This window comes from Lagopus leucura, unplaced genomic scaffold, assembly GCF_019238085.1.
Source record: "Lagopus leucura isolate 7727_CA_CO unplaced genomic scaffold, USGS_WTPT01 Super-Scaffold_100001, whole genome shotgun sequence".
Taxonomy (NCBI): Eukaryota; Metazoa; Chordata; class Aves; order Galliformes; family Phasianidae; genus Lagopus; species Lagopus leucura.
The window spans coordinates 64,634,143-64,660,791 of NW_024962262.1; the positions used below are offsets into that span (position 1 = coordinate 64,634,143).

Consider the following 26,649-nt stretch of genomic DNA (forward strand, 5'->3'; position numbering starts at 1 on the left):
TGATCCTTTTCAGCAAGGCAAAAAGAGAAAGAGCTGTGCACAAGTATCAAAATGATTGTCACTAAAAGCAATGTAAGATGCTCTCGGCATTAAAAATGCTGCATGATTATAAACAATTTACCAAATCAACTAACATCTGTGTTATTTATCCAGCCTGAATAAAGAGCAATATTACGATAACCAAAGGTGACTCCTGAAAGTGGTGATTTTTAATGGCATATACTGCAATTAAATAAATTTATCCTCCCAGTCATATCATTGCTGTATTTCTGAAGTGCAACCTTGTACTTTATCTATTTGTGCTTTAAAGTCACATACCTGTGAAAAACTATGAAATGTACTAACTACTATAAAGGCTGTTCTAATAAAGAACATTTTTAAGGAAATTCACACAAGCAGATGAGAAAATGCATATGTATATATTTTCTGACATAGAAAGAGGCTGGTAAAGTGTTCATTTTTTTGTAACATTCCACTGTTTACTATGACAGACTATCTCGTACAGTTATAGAGTGGCAGTTTTTAATACCTAGAAAAACCCGCCACAATCCTAAAGGATGACCTTTCTTTCCAACTGTATTTCTTTTTTTTTAGACTTTTGTACAAACTTGTCAAAAATTACTAAATTGTATTCATCAATTGTTTGGGTTTTTTTCCATCTCTGTTGCAATTACTCCAGATATGTTATGCCCCATATTAACACTTCTTACCTAAATGATGTAAATGGAAGCATACATTACAACAAGGTGATCAAGGGATTCACCAAGATGATGAAGGACTGGAGTACCAGTCCTATAAAGAGAGGCCAAGGGAGTTGTGACTGCCCAGCCTGGAGAAGAGGAGGCTCAGGGAAATCTCACCAATTTTTGTAAATCTCTGCATAGAGGGTGCAAAGAGCATGGAGCCAGGCTCTTTTCAGTGGTGCCCAGAGCCAGAAGAAGAAGCAGCAGGAATAAACTGGAACATAGGGGGTTCCCTCTGAATATCAGGAAGCACTCCTGTGAGGGTGATGGAGTACTGGCACAGCTGCCCATAGAGGTTTTGTCATTTTCTCCTTGGAGATCTTCTGAAGCCACTTAGACATGGTCCTGGGCACACTGCTCTGGGTGTCCACCCTTGAGCAGGGGTTGGGCCAGATGACCTCCAGAGGTCTCTTCCAGCCTCAGCCACACTGGGATTACTCAATGCCTCAAAATGACTCCTGGTGTAGGTAAATTGTTAACAGTACTTATGCATTACTTTGCCCATCTGAGAACCATTCTTTGTCTTCTGGCTCAAAGCTTGCTTCCTGAGGTATTTCTTGTGATAAGATTCTAACTGACTTATTGAGAAGGTAAGTGATGGGTGCTACTGTATGGGAAAATTGGGGAATGATACCATCATGTCCTGTGAAAACAGATTGCAGGTGGGAATCCCTGCTCCCTCTTATCTGCTGGCAAGGCCTGGAAGATGGGAACAAAGGAGTTTCTGCTGAGATCCCAGTGCCAGAATCTGACCCTCCAAGGAGAGCTGACTCAAACGCTTCGGATTTGAGCTGTCACTCCAAAGGCAGCTGACTCAACCACTTTGGGCTTATAAATAAGTTGGTACCATTGAAAAGTTGTTATCATCAACAGAAAAACACCTGATGAACACTACTGAAGATCAGTGACTGAACTACGAATCATGCTGGATCCATGGTGGTGACTATTTCCCTCTTGCTTCCTACAAAGACACCTTCCCTCTATTTCCTATCTTTTCTATTGCCCATCTCCCCTTCCCCATCTCCCTGATTAAGATCTGTAATAAACTGGTCGGACCAACATTTGAACCACTGCTTCTTAATCTCACGCCAGGTACATAAAAGAGCCTCCTCTCCCTCCTACAAATTGGAGTAAGACAGCCCATTGCTGTTGCCACCAGATAGGAGGGAGTCCATGCACAGAAAGCGATGTACTGAGCCTGCTGTTCAATATTTGACACGACTGGCTGAGGGTATGGCTTTGAGCTGGGGACTTAGCTCACTACAAAAGTTCTAGCTCACGGTTAAAAGTGTGTATCTTCAGATTCCTGACCCTTCCATTCAGCCCTTGTTCCCTGTTTTGGAGCAGATCAGAGAGGAGATATTTCAGCAGTGAATGGTGATTGGCACTTATGGCAACAGACGTGATATTTCCCATCCTCCTCCCTATGGCAGCAATACATCATAGCTTTCCTTTGGCTGTCAGCAGATGAAGGAGGACAGAGTTTGGCAACTACTGCTGCAGAGGAGTAGAAAGGGAAAGAAAAGATCACAGCTTCCTCCTAAAACAGCAGATCACAAATGGCTGCAAAAAATGGATGGTCCTGTATTGTTGCAACTTTAGGCCATCAAAGGTAACATTAAAAACAAACCCACATCAAGCAGAAAAGATGAGGAAGGTAGGAACTCTATATTAAGACTTGTAAGATGAGAAATGAAAGAAAGCTACGTAACGTTCTTTTAAGACAAGGGGAACTTACAATAGAGTCACTTTTCACATTCAGACAAATAAGAACTATCTAATTGATAGATTTGGTATTATGTTCACTTTGCTAATGTATGCTGAAGCTAGAAAAAAATATAAACGTTAAAGAAGTGTTATAATTAGTTACTTATTTGGTAACTGAGTAAATTTTGACTGAGTTGGTACTTAGAGCCTGAAAACTGTAATGGTGTGAAATGACTCCAAACAGTATCAGAGCAAATAAATAAATAAATAAAAATTCTCTTTCCTTTCATTGCTCTACCCAGAAATAAGGTGAGTTCAAAAAGGGCCAAGAAATAATACCTAATATTGTCACATGTAGAGTAAGTACCTCTGCAAATACAGTGCATGCAGTTTACCAACACTGCTTTGGTTGTACTCTTTTAATGTTTACAATCAGAAGGCTATTGAACGTTTCATCTTTGTTCTGTGGGTGAACAAAATGGCACAGAAGGCTTTAAGCAAGTCTGTCTTTGAAGAATATCATTTATTACCTTCAGGTAATAAGTGCCTTTGTGCCTTCCTCTCTCTGGACTGAATACTAACAATCTACTGGACACTACTATACATTCAAGACATAAATTCACAGGATTTTCTCTATTCTCTCACTCCTGTATGGGATTTCAACTCCACACATCAGTCATGATTTCCTGTAACAACTCCAAAACGTCATCTGATTACATCCTCTCCCCACATGAGCTCCATAATACTCAGTAGGTCACACTGATTCAGAAAAGTCTTGCAATTTTCACCAAGCCATTCCACATCATGGTCAAGACGTGCAATTACTGAAAAACATAGCTGAGTGTTTAATTCAGAACTTTACCAAAGCAGTTAAGTGTTAAAAGCATGCCATGTGTTAATTTCCAGTCTCTACCAAGGGATGGATGCTTAGGTCCAGCTCCATCTGGCTACACGTTCACACAAATGCCTTGTATTTCTACAGTGACTCCAGAGGCTCTTAGAAAATGAGAACAGTCACTTAGTTTGGCATTTACATAGGTTACATAGATGTTGTCTTATCTCAGAAGAAATTCCTTTTCTCACTATTATTTCAGGAAGATCAAAGAAAAACTTTCTAAAGAGCTCTACAGACCCTCTGTAAGTAAACACAGGATGTCAGATAAGACAGCCTGGTATCTCTTAGCTTCTTACATATTTTGGCCTGAGAATACACTCAAGAGTTTGCTAATATATATTCATATATATATACACACATACCTTTCTTCCTTGGAATGGCAGCTATTCCAGAAGAGACTATTCCTAACCTTCTAGTATATGTTTTCACTGCTCTGACTTTGGGTTAATTTTTCTTTTGCTTTTGAGGTACTTATTTTGCCACAAGAAATTTGAAATACTATAGTAAGGCCTGTAATGTACTAACAGAAGGACACTGAGGCACAGACCACTATATCTTACTTAAAAGTTTCAAGAAGCATTATCTAACACTACTGAGTAAGGTAATAAACTGCTCCATTTTGACTTGGCAGGTAAAACTTCCGAACTACCAAATTACTTAGAGCAATTACCTTAAGAGTGCAGTTGCATAGTATGTTTCTCTTCTGACATTATCCTCCCCGAGAACAAGAATACCGCTAGAAATAGTACATCTGTCTCTTCCCTTTCTTTTATGGTTGCACAGATATGACATGATTCATTCAACGGAAGAGTATACATAATTGATTAAAATTAATAGAGAAATATAAATCAACACTAATGACACAATACATAGCAATAGATCTTATTCTGAAGAAATTTATCCAGAACTGCACTAATGATTTCTGTGACCCAAAGGGGATAAAACAGAATCAAATAATTACTCTCAAATATCCAGGAAACAAATCCTACTGTATCACATTAGAAACATGATCAAGGACTTAATCTTTCAATTTATTTAACAGTTGTGTCAGTTCATTCCTGTGACGCAGTAAACCACAAAACAACAATCAGAAATAAGGACATTAAACCACACTGGTCTGTAGCTTTATCCATAACTCCTTGTTAGCACCTTCTATTATCTACTAAACATGGAAACAATGTAGAACGGTAACAGGAGCAAAATAAAGCACAGAGCTGAACTACTCAACATGAAGCCCAAAACCAATCTAGCAATACTCCAGGTACTCCGGTGCTCTAGGCACAATAAGTAGATGTGATTTTCAGCTTTCTCTTGAACTTTGAAATACACTGGATGAAAGTTGAGAGAACATGGGTACTCTGTGCCTCTTGTAAATAGTCTGCAATGCTAAACATCAAGAACGGAAGTAATAAAAATGTGGCATGAAATTGAAATTGAAATATGAAATGCAGAAATAAAAGCAGAATTAAGTCAACTGCAGGAAAGCAGTTTTTCTAATTTGTTCTGCTTATTTCAGTGATGTGTTTCAAGACAGCATCAGACTGACAGCTTTGAACAAATTAAAATCTATTTAGCTAATTAACAGGAACAGAATGGACAGTATGAAGGACAATACTCCCAAAAATTTCAAAGCACTTCCAACATCCCTTCACGAGGTAAAGTATTTAAATGGAGCTGAATCCATTCACAGTATTCCTAACCATTCTTTTGAATGTATTAATGTTGCAGTTTTAATTACATAGGAAAACTATGAGGGCTATAATCCCTCCCATTTTATTATGTTGTCCCATAAAGCCATAAGCAGATATTGGTGATATGGCAGTAGAGGTTGAACCTTCCCACCAATATTCCATGACATGTTATTGCCGTGTGACAGATGGCAGCAGAGGTGTGCTCTGACACAGTGGGTCTGATGTGGAAGTGCGGATGAACTAAAGGTGTGTCAGTGAACCTCTCCATGAGAAGAAGTTGTCAAAAACCTACTGACATTTACTGATGCTTGCTGAACGTTGATGGAGACCAAGTAGTGGATGCAGTGAGGCAGCAAGTGGTGCATTTCAGCAGTGGTGGCAGCAACATGAAAGACAAGCCATGTTACAAATTGCATGCAGATTTTTACAAGCATGACACAAAAGTTCATTGATGGCTAAAATGCATAGTTACTGGTGGCAACCATGTTGAAAGATAGCTTTTTTTTGTAGCTGAGAATTTACACTATTAAATACTGTTATTGTGCTCTTTGTATCTGTTGTAGTTTCAGTATAAATATATAGGCATTACTTTCAGAGTGACCAGGTCAAAACTTTTTGACAAAGAAGAAATAACACAGCAGCTGAATGTAGATTTTCAAGCAATTTTCTTCTCTATCCTCAGGATTTATTTCCACAGTTAGGAATATCAAGCGAGGCAGAGGCCAGCCCTTAATCCTTTAGACAATGAGTAATAGTAACATAGACCCACTAAACTCAGATGTGTTTTAATCCTAGGAAAATAGAAAAAGAATACATTTGACATACTCACAGAAAACATATCAATTAATTAGCTGTTTTAACACAACAATATCACCTTCTCTAGGGGTGGGCCAAACCCCCCAGTTCACTGATTCGGAAGAAACACACCAGGCAGCAAAGGCTTTGTGTATTCCACAGAAGGGCTCAGTGCCCTCTTACCAGCACTTCTGATGTGAACCTGATTAGGAAAAACTTGATTCCACAATGACACGAGTTAAAACATATTGTCTGCTAAAGGTGATTCCTTTAATATTTTTTTCTTATTCTGTGTCATTACAGTCAATTTTCTGCTCAGTTTAAGAACCCACACTCATATTCTTAAACTCCAGGCAGACTTCCCTTAGAGAAGCCTGGGAAGGTGGCTCTGAGGCTGATTTATTCCTTACACTTGTCCCAGTGATAAATGAATAATCTCATCTTTGTCCTTCAAAGTTAAGAAGGCAAAGTTATGAGTACACTGGGCTTTCCCTTGCAGTACAAGCCCTCCACACAAGGTGTTCTCTGCCAATGACACCTCTGCAGTGCGAGCTACTGCTACCTGCCAAGTATTTTGGGTCACAAAGGAGTTCTGAAAAATAAGTAATAGAAAAACAGTGGGTAAGACAGTTCAAATTTATGAGAATAGCTAATATCAATGCTCTAAAAAAAATGTAGAGCAAAGACAGGATTTATTCTGCTGGTCGAAACACAGAGTAAAGTTCTCTATATTGATTAAAAAAAAAAAAAAAAAATCACTGCCAATGGAATTCCACCCACTGCTCTAAATGTGCAAAATACTTATCCTTACAGCACTGTATCTCTATGCTAACATTTTGCTAACAAATAGACAAAATAAATAACAATAAAAAAATAATCAAGTTTTGAAATGATCCTTTTCCTGTTTGAATAATTAAAAATATGTCTGACTGTCCTAGCCTTGAATATTTTCTCAAAAAAATACTAGGAAAAAAAAAAATTGAATATTTCATTGATAAAAGTTTTAGTTTAGGAATGTTGACAGATGACACTCAGTATTTGATTTTATGAAAACCTAGGTAATATTTACATTACCTGCTATTGACATCAATTTATAATACGTGAAAGGAAAAGCTGAGATAGCTGGGACTGCTTAGACCCTAGTTTGGGGGATCCTACCAATGTATGTAAATATTTGAAAGAAGGATGTAAAAAAAGGCTCTTTCAGTGATTTCCAGTGACAGGGCAAGAAGTACAAACCGAAAGGAGAATCTACCTGAATATTAGAAAACACAATTTCGCTGTGTAAGTGATTGAGCGCTTGCACAGGCTGCCCAGAGAGACAGTGGATTCTCTCTCCTTGGAGATCATCAAAAGTCGCCAGAAGACGGACCCGCTCTGAGCATCCCTGCTTGAGTAAGGAATCTAACCAAGTGATCTCTGGAGGCCTCCAGATCTCCAAACCAAACCATTCTGTACAGCTACACGTTCAGGTTCAAAAAGTCTCTGAGTCAAATAAGAAATACAAGATAATGTTTTGGGAATTGAGCAGCTAAGACTGAAGATAATACATGGAAATAATTGAGGCACAGTGTTTAGAAACATCCAAAAGACTGCTCTATGTGTTGTGGCAAAAGCTTCAAGTCTGCAGTATCCTACCCACTGTGACTCAAACAGAGGCCAATTAAAGACTGTAATATATATTTGTGAACCAAGCTATCGTTCTTGACTCCTGATCTGCCTGGATCTACAGTTCCATCCAAAACTTTCTTAAAGATAAGCTGACCAGTTTCTTTTTAGTAACAGATGTTTTTGTGGCATTTCCAGTGAAACCTTCCTTAGGCAAAATTCAACATCATTGATGGGTCCACTGAAAATTGAAAAGTGAAAGGCTAGGGTATGAACAAGTGTAAGAATTAAAGCAGATAACTGAAACAAAAAACAGGTATCGCTGCAACCATTCATGCATGGCTCTATGTCAGCTGTGTCACTGATTACATTACCAAGGCTAATTTAACTACTAATGCATATTCTAAAAGTTATGTGAAAACTATATTCTGAAGTTATATCGTTCCACCACTGGATGCTCATTAAAATACTGAGATTTAAAAAAATATCATTCACCCATAAACATAATCTATTCCTTCCACAAACTGTGCATCAAATGTAACTGTTTAATTCCTCAGTAGCTTAAAGGTTACCTGAAGAAATATCTGCATTACCACCAATATTTCCACTACAGTAAAAATAATCATTTATTGATACTACCAGGATTTTCATTACAAATACAGAAGTTGACTAAAATGCTGAGATACTGAAGCAACATAAATTAGAAGTATGTTAAGAATAATCATTTACTATAACTAAAGAAAAAAAAAAAAAAAGAAATGTTTGTGTTTTTTTCCCCAAATAATATTCTTATACCCTAATTGTGATATGAAGTACCAGGAAACTCACAGCTGAGACAAACAACTGTTTTCTGGCTTGCCTGTGCCCTAAGTTCTCTACTCTCATTATTGATTTGAGTCTTTCCCTTAAGCTCACATAACGTGTTCTCCAAGGCAAAGAAGAAAAACTTACTGAAACAGGAAATTCAGAGATCCAATTAAAATGAAGAAGTAATAGAATTATTACCTCTTATTACACATATAACTAAAATCCTCTTTTGATACTTTTAGTTTTTTGTTTGGTAAATTCTTCCTTGTGAAGATTTCATGTTTGACCAGAATGGTTCTTGAACCTGATTGTATATAGCAGTTTGCACAGAACAAAGTCATACCGCACCTTAAATTATTCATATACATAGGTCACTCAGAAAATAATGCCTTCCATTTTTTTCTAAAACTACAACCAGTACGAAGAGCACAATAAGACTACCTGATAAAGAAAATTTTCAGCTACAATACACTATTCTCACTGTCTCCATCGTGAGCTATGCCTTTTCACCAACAATAAACAAGAGCTTGTACGCTGTGTTCTTAACAAGCTGTATCAGCAGAGGTGACCCACTGTTGCCGTTGCCACTGTTGAAACGCACCATCCACTGCCTCACTGTGGTCATGTTCATTGCTTGATCTCCGCAAGTGTTCAGCAAGTGTTGATGAATGTCAGTGAGTACCATCTTTTCTGCATTGGCAAAATTCAGTGACACACCTTTGCTTCACTCACACTTCCATGTCAGATGCCGTTGTGTCAGACTGCCCCTCTGCTGCCATCTGTTCCACAGCAACAAAACGTTACCCGATACTGATGGGAAGGTTCAACCTTTACTGTCATGCCACCAGTATCTGCCTCTGATGTCATGAGCCAACACAAGAGAACAGGAGGCAGCCCTTGTTCTTATTAGCTGAAACACTGAGTGGATTATCACATGGAATTTTTGGATAAAAGCTTTCACTTTCTTCAGAAGTTAAATGCAGGCTTTTGACCACTTGCCCTCATACATTCATTCATGGTGCCCTGCTAAAATAAGACATTAATCTTGTATAAAGAGTTTTATCTCTGACAACAACAGCAACAACAAAAAACAACCAGTTAAGGGCATTTAATGCATATCAATCTTCATGTTTTAGGATTACATGTTCTTTCTTCTTAAGCAAACATGAAATGTCTGTATAATCCTCTTCATGAGACTCTCAAACAGAAACCTCAGGAAGCCCTCATACAAAAAAGTCATTTTTCTTGGCAACAGAAACACTGAAAATGTTATACTGCAGTAGCATTTTAGGTCCCACAGAGATTTATGGTACTAGAAATGTAGTATTAATCTCTTTATGTAAAATTAGTCAAAGGAGCTGCTATTTGCCCTGTAAGGACAACTTACATATTTGAGTTTTTAAGATTTAATTTATCCTGTGGGCTCTTTAAAATTTTGAAATAAAGGAAGTGTTGACTAAAATACGTGCAGCTTGGTTTTAGATATTCTGAAGTAAACAGTGGAATCAACACAAGGAGTCTCTTTAGTGATATTAAGACACTGTCAATAGGCTATTTTATTTTTTTTTTTACTAATATTATTGCTTAATTCCACCATTATTTATATTCATATTTTAATAGTGAGATATAATTTCTTTTTTTTTTTTTTGTATATTTATTTTTATCCCCTGTATGTTTTCAATAATTCATTCTTTCATTCCCAATTAAGTTTCTCAACATCTAGCAACACACATCACCTTTTCTAGGAAGTCAGACTGTTTTTTTTAATGCAGCATTATTTGTACCCCTATATAAACTTTTTTTTTCCTCCATAGGGTAGGAGTCTTCTTAGTAAGCAGTTTTTGCAGATTTTACAGAAGGTTTTGAAAATGAACACTTTGTACTACAGAAGTCCATCAAGTTCTGTCAGATAATCGCATTATAAAAAATATTATGACTAATCTGTCACATATGATTCATGCAACTCTCAGCATTTCTTTTGTTGGTAAAAGTAAAAAATTCCTTCATTCAGTATAGAGCCTTCAATTGTATGTCAATCTGTATGACAACAGTTTACATTTCCAGTATACAACTATTATCATGTAACTGAACTTTAGCAGCTAGTTCTTTGATACAAGTTTGCAAGCAGCTCCATGAAAATCACCTCACCTAATTTTGGAAGATCTACAAATTGACTTAACAGGTATAAATTGCTAACCGAGTCAAAAGGAAAGAAAACAAAAAGTTTAAAAAAAAAAAAAAAAAAAAAGCATTAGATACAGATTGGTCTCTTAGGAATACCAAGGATCTGATGGAATTTTAGCTCACATGCAGTTAAGAAAATGATCAAAACAGGTATGAAAGTTTGAAATAAACAGTTCAGGTATTAGTTAATAAGAAACCATTACAGTATTCATTCAAAAATTTCCTAATTTCCATTTCTTCTTAGAGAGAAAAATCCTGCAGTTCCCAAAAGCTAAAGAATGCCGTATCTTGACAAAGCAATTCCTTGAATCACTGATAGCACCGTCTCTTCTTTCCTCTTCATCAGAAATGTTAAAATATCTTGCCTAGTATTACTTTGTGGAACACTTATAAATCTATTCTCTCAAAACACACATAATAATTCTCAGGTCAAGCTAGAATATTGTTCTTCCAGCTATTTTGGTTTGACCTTAGGAAAAAAAATGCCTTTGAGAACTTACGTGTCCTCTGACTAATCTATTGTTGAAGTAAACATCAGTACTGCAATGTCTACTTGCTTATCTCCATCACTACTTCTTGCTGCTCTATACTGACACAAATGAAGAAAGCAGTCTGATGTTTCATCAACAAGTTTCATATAAACAAATCTAAAGAATTTTCAAGCTGGAGAAGCACAGAAGATTACCACTAGCCATCTTTTCCTCACTTTAACTTTCCAAAGTTTAAGGAATAAGCCTCACCTCTTTCATTGTCTCACACCCCTTGAGTACAGCAGAAATGTTAAAAGCAATTAAGAGCTTTGCTTCTCACTCCCTGAAGCTTCTAGTCTGCTCATGACTTCGATCACACTTTTGCGTACTCCTTGGTTAGTTGGTTGGTTCTCTGCAGAGCACACCCAACTCTGGCAATACCAGTCACCACAGAAACACGAGAGTTAAAAAGCCATTGCATTTATGCATGGGATATGACCAGGGTGGCAATAAACGCTACATCTTTCAGAAGGAAAAGCCAAGCTTGCTTTCCTCTTCTAAAAAGCGTAAGTCAACAAACAACTGCACCTATCACTTTCTATTATTGTAGGAAATTGAAGAGATTCTTCACATAATGAAATTGTCAATAGACCTAATTACTACATAAATTAAACAGGAAAGAAATATTACTGCTATTTGCAAGTCCATGGTATCTTAATAGTCAACAATAATAGTATTCAGGCGAAATAGGCAGAGTGAAAAAAACGTGCAACCTAAAGCTAGAATCCAAGTTAGACTCAGCCTGAAACAGAGCACACGCTAGCATTTAATTATCTATGCTTCATTGGAACTCTACCAAGAAACTCTTTTTCCATATCTTCCTGAATGAACCAGTTCAAATTCTTATTCTATTTGTGTTAAAAAAAAAATAAAAAAATAAAAAAATAAAAAAAGGAATCCCACAGTCACCATGATTCTGAGAAATGGCCAGGTCTGGATTCAGCAGAATGTGCTGAACACTGTTCTAGAGAAAAGCAATTTTATTTTTTTTTCTTCATCTATGCTATATAAGCCATGTAAACAACAACAACAACAAAAACTGTCTGTAACTTAGCTCTTTGCTCTCTCTTGGTACAAGCAGTCAATAGTACAATCATGAATTCATCAAGATGGTATCATTTACATTTCATTGAGTTTAATCAAAACAATTCCTGTAATCCTGCTGCTATTGATCAAGAAATTAAATGAAAGAAAATATGCTTCAAAACCCACTCCTCAGAAGAAAACATCAGACCATATTTCAAAAACAAAGTAGCTGAATGTGGTCCTTTGAAAGACTGGTGATAGCATTACTCTTACTTATGTCATAAATCTTGACAGCTGTGCTTTCAACAACTTGCTGTAGAAAATAAAAAGCAGATCTGGATTCCATATTGTCTTTAGTAACAGTGAAGAAGCCGACTCCTGTTTCCACTTTCCTATTTACATTTCATCATAGGTGTATGCATAATAAAAACTCTGGGCAGTAACCCACAGTTTTATTTAATCAGCTGAACCCTGAAAAATCAAAATAAAGGCCCATATTCCCTTTGTAAACTGCACTGTTGCAGATGTTTATCACAGAAACTTTCAAAGGGTAACCTACAGTGAGACCCCTGAAATAGGATGTTAAATATAAAGCGGAAACGTTATTTCCTTTGATTTAAATCGGGCTTTTGTGGCTTAATATTTGGCATGTATTTCTCTACCTGTCAGATAATCCAGAAACAAATCCTCACATCAATATATGCTATAAAGATCAAGATTGAAATTCTGAGAATCACAGAGATTTGCGTTTATAAACTTGCCTATTATGTTTTTATTCACACAGCTCTGAAGGCATAGAGTCAGCTTTTTATCCAGACTCTTTTCATTACTTCTCCCTGTTGGTGTTGCAGTACATGCTGTGAATGACCTCCAGAGATTCCTGAAGCTATATGCAGAGAGAAAATTGAATCTGAAAGCTTTATTAGACAAGTTTGTCTTCAGCTTGTGTCTGATGTCAGCTGTATTGAAAAACAGAACTGCTTGTGGAACTGGGTCCTGACCTTGAAAAATCTCCAATCAAATGGTAACAGATTCAGATTTGTGCCATATTACTATTTGTTAGACGTGGCATGTATGAGAAGTGAGAAAGCTTCCAAATGAAAAACAGACAGAATAATCAGACAACTTCATTTTTGAACACAATGGAAAAGTGGATTTATAGTGATGTACAAATAACAGAGTCAAATCACGTTGGTAACTGTGGAAGTCTTTACTACATAAGCCTGTAAAGTAAAATGACAAACCCAAATAAACTAAAATGTTTTATATAAAAGATCATTTATTCCTTCCTCCAAAGGCACAGAACAACCAAAAGAAAGGGTGAAGACAATGATCTATTCCTTTACTATTGCACTTTATACTACAGTGAGCAACCTTTGATAGGCCAACTGATGTAAGACCCTATTCTTATTATTGCTCAGCACTGATTCAAGAACTCAAAGTATTATCCATAACGTTTCCTTATTGCATTGTTCCCTGTTCACTTTTGCTTTTTTCCCTTGTTTCAGTAAAACCTTCACAGAGTTAAAAAAAATTATAACTGATACTTACAAAAAGACATTTCCTTTAGATTCTGCATAAGCAAATATAGCAAACTATACAATTCTGAACATGGCCATCACTGGAAATAGCATTTCTCTCTATTACAACTCTCATAGTAGTGACTTTGTTTATTAGTGTCCTAAACTTAATGTTAACTAAAATGGACTACTGGCAGTAGCAATGCCTTCTAAATTCAGCATAGAACTACCTTTGAAAGCAGATGCAAGCTGTGGATTTCTAGCTGTTCAACACTGGAAAATGGTTAAGTATCTATCATGACCTATGCACAAGTATTTTAAATGGTATTACTGCATTGTATCTTTTAAATAACATTTGCACTAGGTACTGAAAACACTGTAGGTGCACAGGCTCCTAGATTGCTCAGTCTTCCTCAAGGAATTATTGTGCGTATGCTAAATCTCAACTATGCTATGTCAGGTGCTCTAAACAATACAGACTCTGTGGTTTGTACATTTGTTTTTAATTTACCCTCTAAATGCACACAGTTATGCATTTGTGTACACAATAAACCTAGAAGGATTTTAAGACTATCATTTGAAAATTCTGAGAAACACAGTTCTGATTTCTCCATGTTCTCAAACTAATCATTCCCAAACCAAAAGAGATGTGCCTTAAGAAGCACTCTTTCAAATAAAATATAAAAGCAAAAGTAAGGAATAAAGCTCTATTGTCAGTAGTTTCCACAGATTCACAAATACCATTCTTTCAACTTCAACTCAAAACCAAAAATTCAAAGTGCAACACCCAGGAGGTGACTGCCTCCAAATCCTTTTACTACATCTCAGCCAAATATATACGCTAATAAGCGATGATAAGTTCTGCTTTGGTGAAGTTTATAAAGTTATAACAGCTCATAAACCACATACTCAAACATGCTTTTAATGGTCTCAAGTTGTGGCAATGCTCCTCCACATTCTCCCTAATTCATTCTAAAACCTGAAAAGCCTTATTGCCCTATGCATGGAATCTGAACCTTTGGCTCCATGCCTGTAGTCTCCAGCTTCTAGCCTCAAAGCAAATTACACTGAAAAGCACCCAACAGATTTGGTTCTATGCATTCAAGAAGCAGAAACAGCTTTCCTCTTATTTGTTTTAAATATACTATAATTATCAACGTATATAAAGCATCTCTGCCATATGTATCTCTAACTCAACTACAACTTGTAAAATGAAAATGGTACTTTTTAAAGAGACCTACTAAAAATAATGCTCCAAATTAAGGAATGCTGACTTAAAGCTTTAAAAGAAAAAGAACTTGAATTCTACTTAATTTTTGAAGTAAGTTTCCCATTGTAATTGACATTAACACTCTTAAATTTTTCTTCATTTCTTGGTCATATCTTTTTCCATGTCACTTGATTAGGAATTTTAATATAAGACAAATACTTGGCTAAAAATTCAGAGGAAAAACTGAAACTATAAGAGAGCACACTAAATAAATCAAACAAATGGCAAGAGTAACAGCATAAAGTACCACTCTCAGTTTTATTACTTGTACATGCAAAGTGTAAAATTAGCTGAACAGGTATTTTAAACTGTCTTAATTCTGTTGTTTTTAAAGTTTCACTAACTTCAGGTAGAGCATGACTAAGAATAAATAGATATCCTTTTAAATATTTTTATTTTCAAGTTTAACTCCAAATAAAAGTGGACAAAATTTTCCCGTAAATGAAGGTAAAAAAGGGAAAATGAACTCCTCAAGAACAAAGTCAGGGATGTCTTCTACCCCACAATGTATTCACAAAGTTTTACAAAGCACTATGTAACTTTAACTTATTAAGTAAATGCAGAGGTAGCACTTCAGTACAAAAGAAATCTGATGGATGCTAAATATCCTATTAAAATTTGTCCTATAAAAGCACATTCCAAAACCACATTTCTCTACTTACACTGTTTTCAAACTGCTGGCTAAGCAATGCATCAAGTTATTTAGATAGAGATGTTGACACAATTTCATGTTATAATGTCATGTACAGATAGTAAGTGTGATTTCCTTCCTGAATCATCTTGTCTTAGAAGTCAATCTTTGCTAATGTTTTAGACGTACCCCTCAGCTAAGTACGTTTTCCTAGCAGGAAAATAGTTCTTGTTCATTATGCCTGAGGACACACTGGCCTTGTGGGATTTTTTAGTCTTTCTCCTGCCAAGCAAACCATAATACAGAGACCTAGAAATAATCATACAAAGGGTCCCTTCCCTCTATTACAGCCACCAGATGGTATATTTAGTAAGACCCTCTGGCTGAGTTCTCGTAACCAGACTAGACAAAATGACACCTGACAGGGCAGTAGAACTTAGCCAATTACATCTTCATTCCCCAGTCTGAGCAACACAGGCATCAACAAAAATCTAGACAGAATCAGAAAACAAAAAGTTATCAACAGGACATACTTGCACTGCTACACGGAGTTCTTTCAAAATTATTCTGTGCATTTTTTTTTTAAATGAGATTGTTTGGATGTGGAGAGATTTCAGTTTTAGTTTGTTGAGAATATCTGTTCCTGACATTATAGTTTAATGTAATTTTATACAGTCATTATTCTGGAGGGAGAGGTTATCGTGAAGGCCCTCTTTCAAAAGAGGAGTGTCAATATTCAGGAATATTCTATATTAAATCTATATATATTGATCTATATAATACTGAATATTCAATATTCAGTCAATATTCTAACAGTTTTATCTGAGTACAGGAGGTGAGTCTCCCCAGCTGCAGTATTTCAGGCTATACTTCGCATTGGTGTGGCCAGATCTTGAACAACGCATGCATTTCAGAGGAGGGCAAAATCACTGATAAAACAGCTGGAAGACATAACCTATGATGACGTGAGGACACTTGGGTAGCCCAGTGTAAAGAGAAGAAAGGTGAGAGGCAGCTTCTTTGCTCTCTTCCCCTCCCAGGGAGGGGAAAACCTGACTTAAAAACCTTCAGGACATGGCCCAGAGCAACCTGCTCTAATTGACCCTGCCTTGAACAAGAAGAATACATGTTTCCACATCTCCCTTCTGAACTGTACAATTTTATGATAACACATTTATAATGATGTTATTGCAGTAAACTGACTCAAATAAAGAAAAATTATGAGTTAGCATTACAAGCACAGGTTCACATTTTAAGTGCTCTTGGCACTAGAAAGGAAATCAATCTTACTTCCTGCCTAATTCTTTAGAGAACACTAGTGCTTTCATTTTCTGTATGTATAATTCCATCTGTAGAGTCTCACAAATGTTAGTGGTTAGGGCTTACATCTTGCATTAAGGTAAATTAGTGATCTAGCAATTTTTCAGCTTGAGATTCAGCTTCACGTTAGTTAATATAGGAATCTGATGAAAGACTATGCTGTGTTCCCTCTGTTGTACAGTTATTACCACTTTCTTTGTAACAGCAAATTCACAGATCACAAACGCTCCCTCCCACTGGAAGTTGACATAACCTGCTGACATGCAAAACTGACACAGCAAGTTTAGTGACCCAGCACATCAAAAAATGATTACACATCTCCTTCAGTTCCCCCATGTCATTAAATGAATTTCTACAGTGTGCCTTAGAACGAAGACCTGTAAAGTAAGGATTATTGTTGTGCCACAAGTTAAAAAAAAAAAAAATAGACTGGTGGTATTTACCCCTTTTTATAAAATCAAAAAGATCAACACTAGAACCATGGCAGTTCTAAATCGCAAAAAAAGTAAGTTATAGTTCCTATGTAGTAAGATTCAACACGTCATTAAGCAAGACATCTGCTTTGCTTGAATTAACACAACTGTGACAAAGGCTGGATTTGTCCTCTGGTACTGAATATTCTGGATCCTGCCTTAATGGTGCAATTATTTGATTTCCAGGAAAAGATTTTTCTTCTTTGCTATAATAGTAAGTCACTAGCAGAAGACACAGAATTCCCCAGCATCAGTTTTTCTCATATGTTACCCATTAAAACATGCTAAAAGCAAGAGATAAACATCCTACAAGCAATCAAATTCCAGGAGATTCTATGACTATATCACAGCCTATGTTATAGGAAACCTAAGAGTAGAAGATACTTCTCCCAGACCTCAGCAGATCACCAAACAGCTTTGCACCTTACATGGGTGAAAAACACTCCTCATTCCAAGCAACTGAGATGACAGTTTACTACCAAGTAAAGAACCTTGACTTTAGAAACTCAGCCTTTAGCCCAGTACTTCAATTATGTATCTTTTCCACCCAAGCTTAGTCAATACATTTCAAAATAAAGCAGTAGGAAAATGAATTTGTAGTCCTTGTAGTAAGACTGCAGGTGCAAAGAGATATAAGCAAAATGTAAAATTCAAAGCAAAATATTGTTCAAATAATTTAAATTAAATGGAAACCAAGTCTCTTGTTGCATAGTCATGAATTGCTCAGGACACCCATCAGCATCACCCACAGACTTAACATTTAACTCCATACAATCCTTTCTTTGAATATGGATGCTTTGTCTTGAAACATGCCCAGATCATTGGTTTATCATATATAAAAATTATTTTGTAACAAATTTATATCTACTTGATCTATATTATTACCTTTTAGTTTAAACAATTTTTTTCTTTCATCATATTTGCTTAATAAATGAATACAGAAAGTCATAATGTTTTCTCTACATAGAATAAAGAAACAAGACCTTGAAGCAGGTAATAATTTCAAACCACATTGCAATCATTCCATCAAATACATAAACAAATTGTCTCCTGAGACACATTACACAAAAAAGAAAAAAAGCAAGTTGAATTCCATACCAGCACATCTCCCATTTACAAGCTAATGGTAAAATTTGAACAGATGCACAACGAATTTAGACTGTCTCAAGCCATTTTCCCTTTAACTATGTGACTTAACTGATTTTAGATGTATACAATGAAACACTTACAGACACCTGGAGAGGAAAGGACAGGCTCTCCGAATGTTGGCTTTTCCTTCAGTTGTAGAATTAAGTGATTTATTGCCTTCCAGTCCGCATTCAAGTCTTCTAATTTTTTCTAGAGTAGAAGTTAAAAATACATTAAATTTATAATGCATTAATAAATGTAACTTCTCTCCCCCCCCCCCCTTTCTTTTTCCCCATTTGATGGACCCCTGAATTTACAACATCCCACATAGAAACAGCAATTAATTTTCACAAATGGGAGAGAGAGGGAAGAACACAGTATGACCCATTTGAAGTGGGAAAAAAAAAAAAGCTTCATGGTGTAACAGTTTGAGAGCATCTTGTCTCCCAGAAATTTGCCTGCTGGAGCTCAGGGACAACCTACAGGCTATGCCACCGGACCCTGGCCATATTGCTCCCTAACCAACCTCAGTCCCACTGAGGCCCCGTACCCAGCCCCACTCAGGGCTCTGTTTGGTTCTTCTCATCAGGCCTCTTCCTTACCCTCCCAGCCTGCACTTTTCCCTGATGGACTTAGGAGACACAGGATGATTTCCAAACAAAAGTTTTCTGTTTTGTTCTGTTTCTAATCATCATAAACCTGAGATGCTCATTTTATTATATTAAAACAGGAAGGGGAATTTTGTATTAAAAACCATGTCAATAAAATCTCTGCAATTCAGAACACGTTCTTCTATCTATTAAAAAAAAAAAAATACCTTAGGAGACCTCAAGGAATCGTAAACACTCCTGAGCAATGGCTAAACTGCTACTTTTAAACAAAACGAATGTGAAAGTCTGGAATGTGAATTATATCAGTCTTAAGATAACCGTGAGAGGCATTTAGACTTGAAAACAATGTTTCTACCCCATCTTTATTCCACACTCTAGGGACTGTAAAGTAGGATGCAGCATGCTAATTATATGCTGGCATTTCTAAACCCTTAAAATGAAGACTGCTTTTCCTTTTCAAGCTGCTTCCTGACCATTTGTTATACAAAGCAAAAAAAAAAAAAACAAAAACAAAAAAACAAAACAAAACCATAGCCAGCCCTTGACTATCCTGGTGAGACCACATTTAGACTACCATGTGTCTCATTCTGGGCTCCCCATTTCAAAAAAGACAAGGAGCCCTAGATAGAGTCCAGTGGAGGGCCACAAAGATGATAAAAGGGTTTGGAGCATCACCCATACGAGGAAAGTCTGAGTAACCTGGGTCTGCTCAGCCTGAGGAAAAATGACTGAGAGAGGATCTGACAAACATATATAAATACCTAAACAAAGGTGGGAGGTAAACAGATGAGGCCAGGCTCTTCAAGGTGGTGTGTAGCAATAGCACAAGGATTAATGTCCTAAAACTTGAACATGGGAAGTTCCATATTAACACGCAGAAGAACTTCTTTACAGTAAGAGTGATGGAGCACTGGAACAGGTAGCCCAGAGAGGTTGTGGAATCTCCTCTTATGGGGATACTAAAGACCCATCTAGATGCCTGCCTGTGTGATCTACTGTAGGGTACCTGCTTTAGCAGGGGAGTTGGACTCAATGATCTCCCGAGGTCCCTTCCAACTCCTGCAACACTGTGATAGCAGTCCAGTATACCAATGCCACTCAGTGGTGTTTTTAGCACTCCTAGCCCTAGTCATGATCAGACATAAATTACTAGTCTAAATTACTATCTAGTCCTAATAGAAACAGGATGTCTATTAAGAATTATGTTTAAGTACCTTGAACCTAACAAGATGGGGTCAAGTAGGAGAGGGGTAAAGAAGAAGAAACGTTAAATTGAAGAGTGTACACACACATATGCATACATTTTGATGCCTTGGGCACTGTTTCTAGAATTTGCCTTAAGTTTCGCCAAAGGTACTCTTAAATCTGCAAAGTTCTTTTATATCTATCATCAGTAGAAACAAAAATACTAGTTGGTATAAGTCCTGGAGATTTTTTTGTGCAAATGCTTTTTAATAGGACAGAAGAGAACGGATATAACTCTGTACCACAAAATCATTTTACTTCTAAGAGTAGATTAAAAACTGCATTAAGTTTAAAATAAAGAGTCAGGAATATCAGAAGTTATCCTCAACAACAGAATATGATGACCACAATGAAAAAGAAATTAGGGTATGCACAATAAATATAACATTTGACAATTCATACATACTTTATTTGTGGATTACTGGCACACAAAACCATATTTTCCCACATTTCTTAACATTTTTTTCCTACTGCTCACACCTAAGAACCTCATTCCAGATCTAAAATGTAAATGGCTGCACCAGGATCTACTCAGTAGCATCAGCAGGTGTAGAGAGCCCTTAAAAGCTTGAGAGATTATACTGTCAAAGTCCAGCTTTATTTTACTGTTTATTCACACTAACTCAGGAAAAAAATATGAATATCATAAATGTAATATTGGTTCTCAGTGTGAGTAGCTGTTTCATTCATACAGATGTGAGCCAGGGATTTGTTTTCACTGATGGCAAAATAGAAGCAACATCTACACCACTAATAAGAGAGTAACTAGTTCCAAACTCTCCTGTCAAATTTACAGTTTGATCCAATCTTGCATCTGCCATAAATTAGCATGCACGCATTAAAAACGTTCACTTCGTCAAGCACAATAATTTTGCTGTAATTGTAGCTCTAGAGTTTTAGTGACAAGTATTAAAATTAAAATATGTTGCACTGAGGAACAGTTTCTATTGATTTATTGATTTCCTTTAAATGTCAGTCCCAGTGCTATTAAAGTGAGGGTAATATTCATACCTGAACTAATCTCACTAACAGCACTAAAACTACATAGGAGTATTCAGACAGAAAAGTGATGTAGCATTTTAAATGGAAGACTGAGGTGAATGAAACATAGTTGTAAAGGTACTCCTTATATCCTCTTTCTCAACATCACTACTTATCTCCTAATCAGAAAAATGGGAAAGGAAAAATGGAGTGTCATGGATGGAAACTGCAGCTTTTCCCTTGCCACAGATATTCCCATCCTGATTAAACCATCCAGAGCGCTGTTATTCTGGAGACTTGGATTATGTTCCTTCTATTGCCACTGGCACCAGGAGTAACCTCAGTAACCTCTCCCTTCCCATCCATGTAAAGATTACTTTACAGAAATGCATTTCAAAAGCATGAAATTCATTTCACTAATATGAATGTGTCTGATTACTAAAGTGCCAGGGCTTAAAAGACCACATCTTACCCCGTTTTTTGATCCTTGAATCAGCATATATTTGGACTTCATGTGCCAACAAGATTTTTTTTTTTACAGTTCTATATTGCTAAGTTCCAGTGTAATCACTGTTAGCATGCTTTGCGAATGTGCGAACATATCCATATTTCAGTCAATTATAACATCAAGATGGATGGTTTACTGATAATCGAGAAGGCCTCAGCTCAAATTCTGTGCCTACACATTTTGGACATTCTACATGACAGCTTAATCAAATATTTAGTTAACTAGTACAAGTTACAAATTCAAAATAAAGCTGTTGGAAGATAGATTGACTTTAACTCTACATAACAAATATTGGTTTCACTCTTGGGACTTCCTACTGAAGGGCACAGAAAAATTCTAACAAACAGAATTTATAATCATCTACTCCATAAAAAATATTTCATCTGGGCAAGTTTCAAACGAAGCATATGTTAAACACGAGTACTCAATCAGATTATTACTTATATTTCTGCCTAGTGCTTACTTCAAAGATTTTAGCAGTATTCTTTAATGCTGTAAAGATGATACTTTTATAAGAATTAAAAAACAAAAAAATGGTATGAAAATTAAAAAGTCCATGGCTGTGACTAACATTATAAAAAATAACTGCTGGTGTTTAAGAAGTAGAGTGGATTTCAGTTTCAACGCTCACTTCAATTATGTTTTAATAGAAAGCCACAGGGTTCAATTTATACTCTCACTGGAGTGTTTTGAATGTATTATAAAATTTGCAAACATGAACAGCAAAGGATTACAAAATCTCAGAATAAAGTCAATGATGAACATAAATTCAGATCCAATGCACATGACTGCATTAATACTTTGAACTTATTGACACTTTCCAAGACAGGGCAGGCCTGTAGTATGAATACAGTCCATAGGACTTCGATGTAGTTTATTGAGAAGAATGGAAAGATTAGCAGTAAACTGAGGAAAAAAAAAAAAAAAAAAAAAAAAAGGAAGCTAGGAAAAGAATATCTCATGTAACCAAACACTGTGCAAAGTTGTAAAACAATGGCATGCAAGTAATTAATGCTTTTAAAGACATTTGAAAAAAAAACAAAAACATTCTGTGACTCCAACATGAGATATTACTATTTTATTTCCAGAACACTTCACAATTTCAGTTGCAGCTGGGATTACTGAAGTTAGTGCATTTCTCTTATTAAAAAAAAGTTGCATAACATGCTGAAGTACCTGGTTGTCAGTGTTTCAAATTTGACATATAAAGGTATCTGCTACATTTAAATTCACTCTGTGCCTCAGTGCCCATATGTAAACAAAGATAAGACCATTACGCTGTTCCATGGGAGTTCATTTGATGTGTGAAAATGTTCTTAGCTTAAATATTTTATTTGCTTGAAACAAAATCTAGTCTCAAGTAAATCCTCATATTTTTGCCATAATTGTCCGGGAAATTATTTTGAATTGAAGGTACGCTTAAATTAAAGGTATGCTTAATATCACCAGTTAAGAAAACTTTTTTTTTTCCCTGATATTTGCATCTAGTGATACGTTTACTTTGACCCGACTTCTGTTTTTTCTTCCTTTCATTTCTCTGGAAAATACAAAGCAATCATACACAAAACTAAAATAAAGCAATGCTTATGAAGCACTTAGACACCACTGTGATGACTGGCTTGAAACAGCCTATGAGGGAATTAGCCATTTTTCTTCACAGCAGAAACAGAATACTTCACAAGAAAAGTGTGGCTTACAGCAACAAACTAAACAAGAACTATGAGTTTAAGTACTGAGTTGCTGCTCTCAGTGTGAGCGCTCCCCATACCCTCTGCTGCATTAGGCAACCTAAAACAAGGCCACCACATCATCTTCAGTTCACCATTTTCTGAGATTTGAGTGCTTACCTTTGCAACCTCATTAATTTCCTTTAAAAAACAACATAATTTGAATATATATCATTTCTGCTGCCACAAAATATCTTTTAAGTAGAAAGTCATTTTGACTTGGTCTGAAAAGTCGTATTGGAATATACGAATAACAAATACTGCTGAAAATTACTCACTTAACAATAAAGGCAGAAGACATAAATGGGGAGAAGCTTAAGGAAATTTACGTCACTAAGAAAGCTATTCAGCAGCCCTGACAGTACATGTACACTATTTTATTACTGTACAAAGTAGTGAATCAGAAATTAACTTCACAGGTTCGATTAATTGAACTCCAGAAGGTAATGAAAAAAGTAACATTTAATTAAAGAGGGACAAGAAATGAAATATCCACTATTTAACAAATAGTTATTAATTTCTTTACAGACACATTCTATAATACCATTGTCAAAACTGCAAATCAAGGAACATCAATGTTTATTTAAAGAGTTATCTTGTTCCAGTTGATTGTGTTCCAGCAGATCTGGTAGAAACAAGCAGTTTTCAGTCTTTGATGCAAACACTTAAAGGAAATAGACGTGGAGTATACTTTTACGTTAGAAGTTTGGCCTAAACAGAATCATGTCACACTATTTATGCCTTCATCAATGGAATATCAAAACAAGTGCTACCAATTCTCCCTGCGTCACCACTCATTTTGCTATTCTTTAAATGTAGTTACAAAAAACTAGAAAGCCAAAATCTCACTTTTTTTCTGTTGTTGTTTTACGTTCTTTGCTTAGAAATGTAGAGTAAGAGATGCTAAGATGGCTGCTACCCAGTGAGAAAATACAGCTACTGTAGTGGGATTTTTCTTCCATCATCCATTCAGTGTTGAAATGATGTGTTTCTATTCCCAATAATAATAGTGCTATTTTCACCCAATGCTGAGTCATACGCCTTGCTTCTGCTCACTCTCATTAGCACACTAGTTTTTATAGTTTTTAGTCACCTTCAGTTCACCTCCTTGGTATTTTTCCACTGTTTAGCAGAACTGACCATTATAAAAAAAAACAAAAAAAAAAAACAAAAAAAAACAAAACCACAAGCATAGATACCAAAAAGGTGGGGAAAAAAGCTCCTAAAGACTTCTGTTCAGGAAAGTAAAAAAAAAACTAAAACATGCTTAAATATCAGCTTCTACAGTGCAGATCAGTGCATCCACATGTCCCTATGAATCTCCATTCAGATGGTGGGAATTATAAGACTTAGAGGAGGTTTTGTAGAAGCAGGAAAATACTCCACTGTACTACAAGTGGAGCGAATACACATGGAAAAAAAACACATGAAATTTACTGTTCAGGTCACCTACAGACATCCTAACTTTGTGAGGAAATCTTTTTCTATAAAATGAGATTACTGACTACTATAGGTTAGGAAAAGTTCTAAATACGAAATTTACTATCTTCATAATTGCAACAGATACTGTAATTGATAAGCCACTATTACTGTTTGAGTGAACTCTTCACCATCAGATCCTTTATTAGCAGTTATCAGATAAGAAATGAAGCTCTGGTTAATAAAGTAGTGATCTTACTAGTAGTTTGATCTCCAACAGCAACTGGACCACACGTGAAACGCTGCTTGCTTATTATTTACAGCTTCATGGTTCTGCAGGTACCCTAGATACTCAAGGGTTCAATGCAAATCTATATGGTCTTCAGGAAACTAAGCCTGAACTATCCAAATGATTTCTGGGGGAAAATGATTCTATAGTATATTTTTCTAAGGGAGAATGGTTGGGAGGGATCAATCCAATGAATTCTTGACTCCAAGACAGAATGAGGGAAGCCACGCTACAGGAATTCTGGCAGATATACTCAGTGGTAAAGTTTTACATTATCATCTCTCCTTTACAGTACAAAAAAATTAAAGCAAAGGGTCTTCTTTGACTCTTACCTTGTCTAGAAGAAAAAAAAGTTTTTGGTTGTTTTTTTCTGTTTTTTTAATTTACAGATTTTCTGAAAGCGCAATTTAACATAAGATAAAAAAGACTTCATCTGATACCACTAACTAAGCCCAACAAATTTAAGTTTGGTTTAAGTATGAATTACTCTTGAATAAGTAAAATAATGTTTATGTCAAACAAAAAAATCCCATCACAACATGCAAAAATTTTCCAGCTTGGTACACTACATTGTTCCTGGCTATGCGGTGACAACAGAACAAATGCTCTTTGCCAAGTTCTTTCATTGATTTTAAACAGAGCACATCAAGGACAAGTGTACAACAGGGGAAGCATAACCCATTACGCAGTAATGGATATTGCTAAAGGTTGCTTCATTACCTTTACTGGATGAGTGGCTGGTTTTTCCTTATACAAATGACACCCTTTAGACAAAACCTCTTCCACATTCGGCTGTTTAGCCTGCACTGCTGCTTCGGTTTCCTGAAAAATAAAAACACGAGCAGTGTAGATTAACTGTAGTATAAGCAATGAGACTGAAAAATCCTCCATGGCTGTAAACCAACAGTAAATTTGTTTCTGCTCAGGACTAGTTTCTGGAAAACTGACGGATAGTAGCAGCTGAGGACAAAAAAGGGTCATCAGAGATGGGGAAAAAAAAAAAGGAAAGGCATGGAAAAGATTGCAGTGATAGGTCCCTTTATCCTAAACATTTCAACAAAGCTATTACAAAGCTGACCAATTTATACTGAGAAAGACAGACATGAAGCAAATTCAAAACAAAAGCACAGTAACAGTGTTGGTTTGTAAAAGTAGAGAGGCACTTACTACCAACTACATCCACTGAATTAGCAACAGCATATTCTCTAGCAGTTTTTCTTTTTTTAATCCAGAAAGGTACCATCCAGGTGCTAAGACATGACAACTCCAAGAAAACCTTCATTTTTGTTAGGTCCTGACTAAATAAGTAATGTATGAAGCTCCAAATATAGATAATAACAACAACAACAAAAATACTGACAAACATAACAAGAGGCAAATTATGTCTAAAGTTCCAAGATTCAAATTGTTTAAGTACTATGATTTAACATAAGCAAAGGAGATAAACAAAGATCCCATTGTTATCTGACATACGTAAATTAAGTGGTTTGTTTCCATTTTCCTCTCTCCGCTTTTCTCCCATCTATTTTACAGCTTGATTA

At 36.1% G+C, this 26,649-nt stretch overlaps 1 protein-coding gene across 12 annotated transcripts in view; it reads right to left on the reverse strand.

The window, feature by feature from the left end:
• The window catches only part of DMD (dystrophin), a 986,794-nt gene that overhangs the window by 321,218 nt on the left and 638,927 nt on the right, over nt 1-26,649 (reverse strand). For all 12 annotated transcript variants that reach the window (XM_042866635.1, XM_042866641.1, XM_042866633.1 and 9 more), the window contains 2 exons: nt 25,829-25,930; nt 18,430-18,538 (listed from right to left, as the gene is read on the reverse strand). In XM_042866635.1, coding sequence (XP_042722569.1) covers nt 18,430-18,538; nt 25,829-25,930 — 211 coding nt within the window. The remainder of the gene's footprint in view (nt 1-18,429; nt 18,539-25,828; nt 25,931-26,649) is intronic.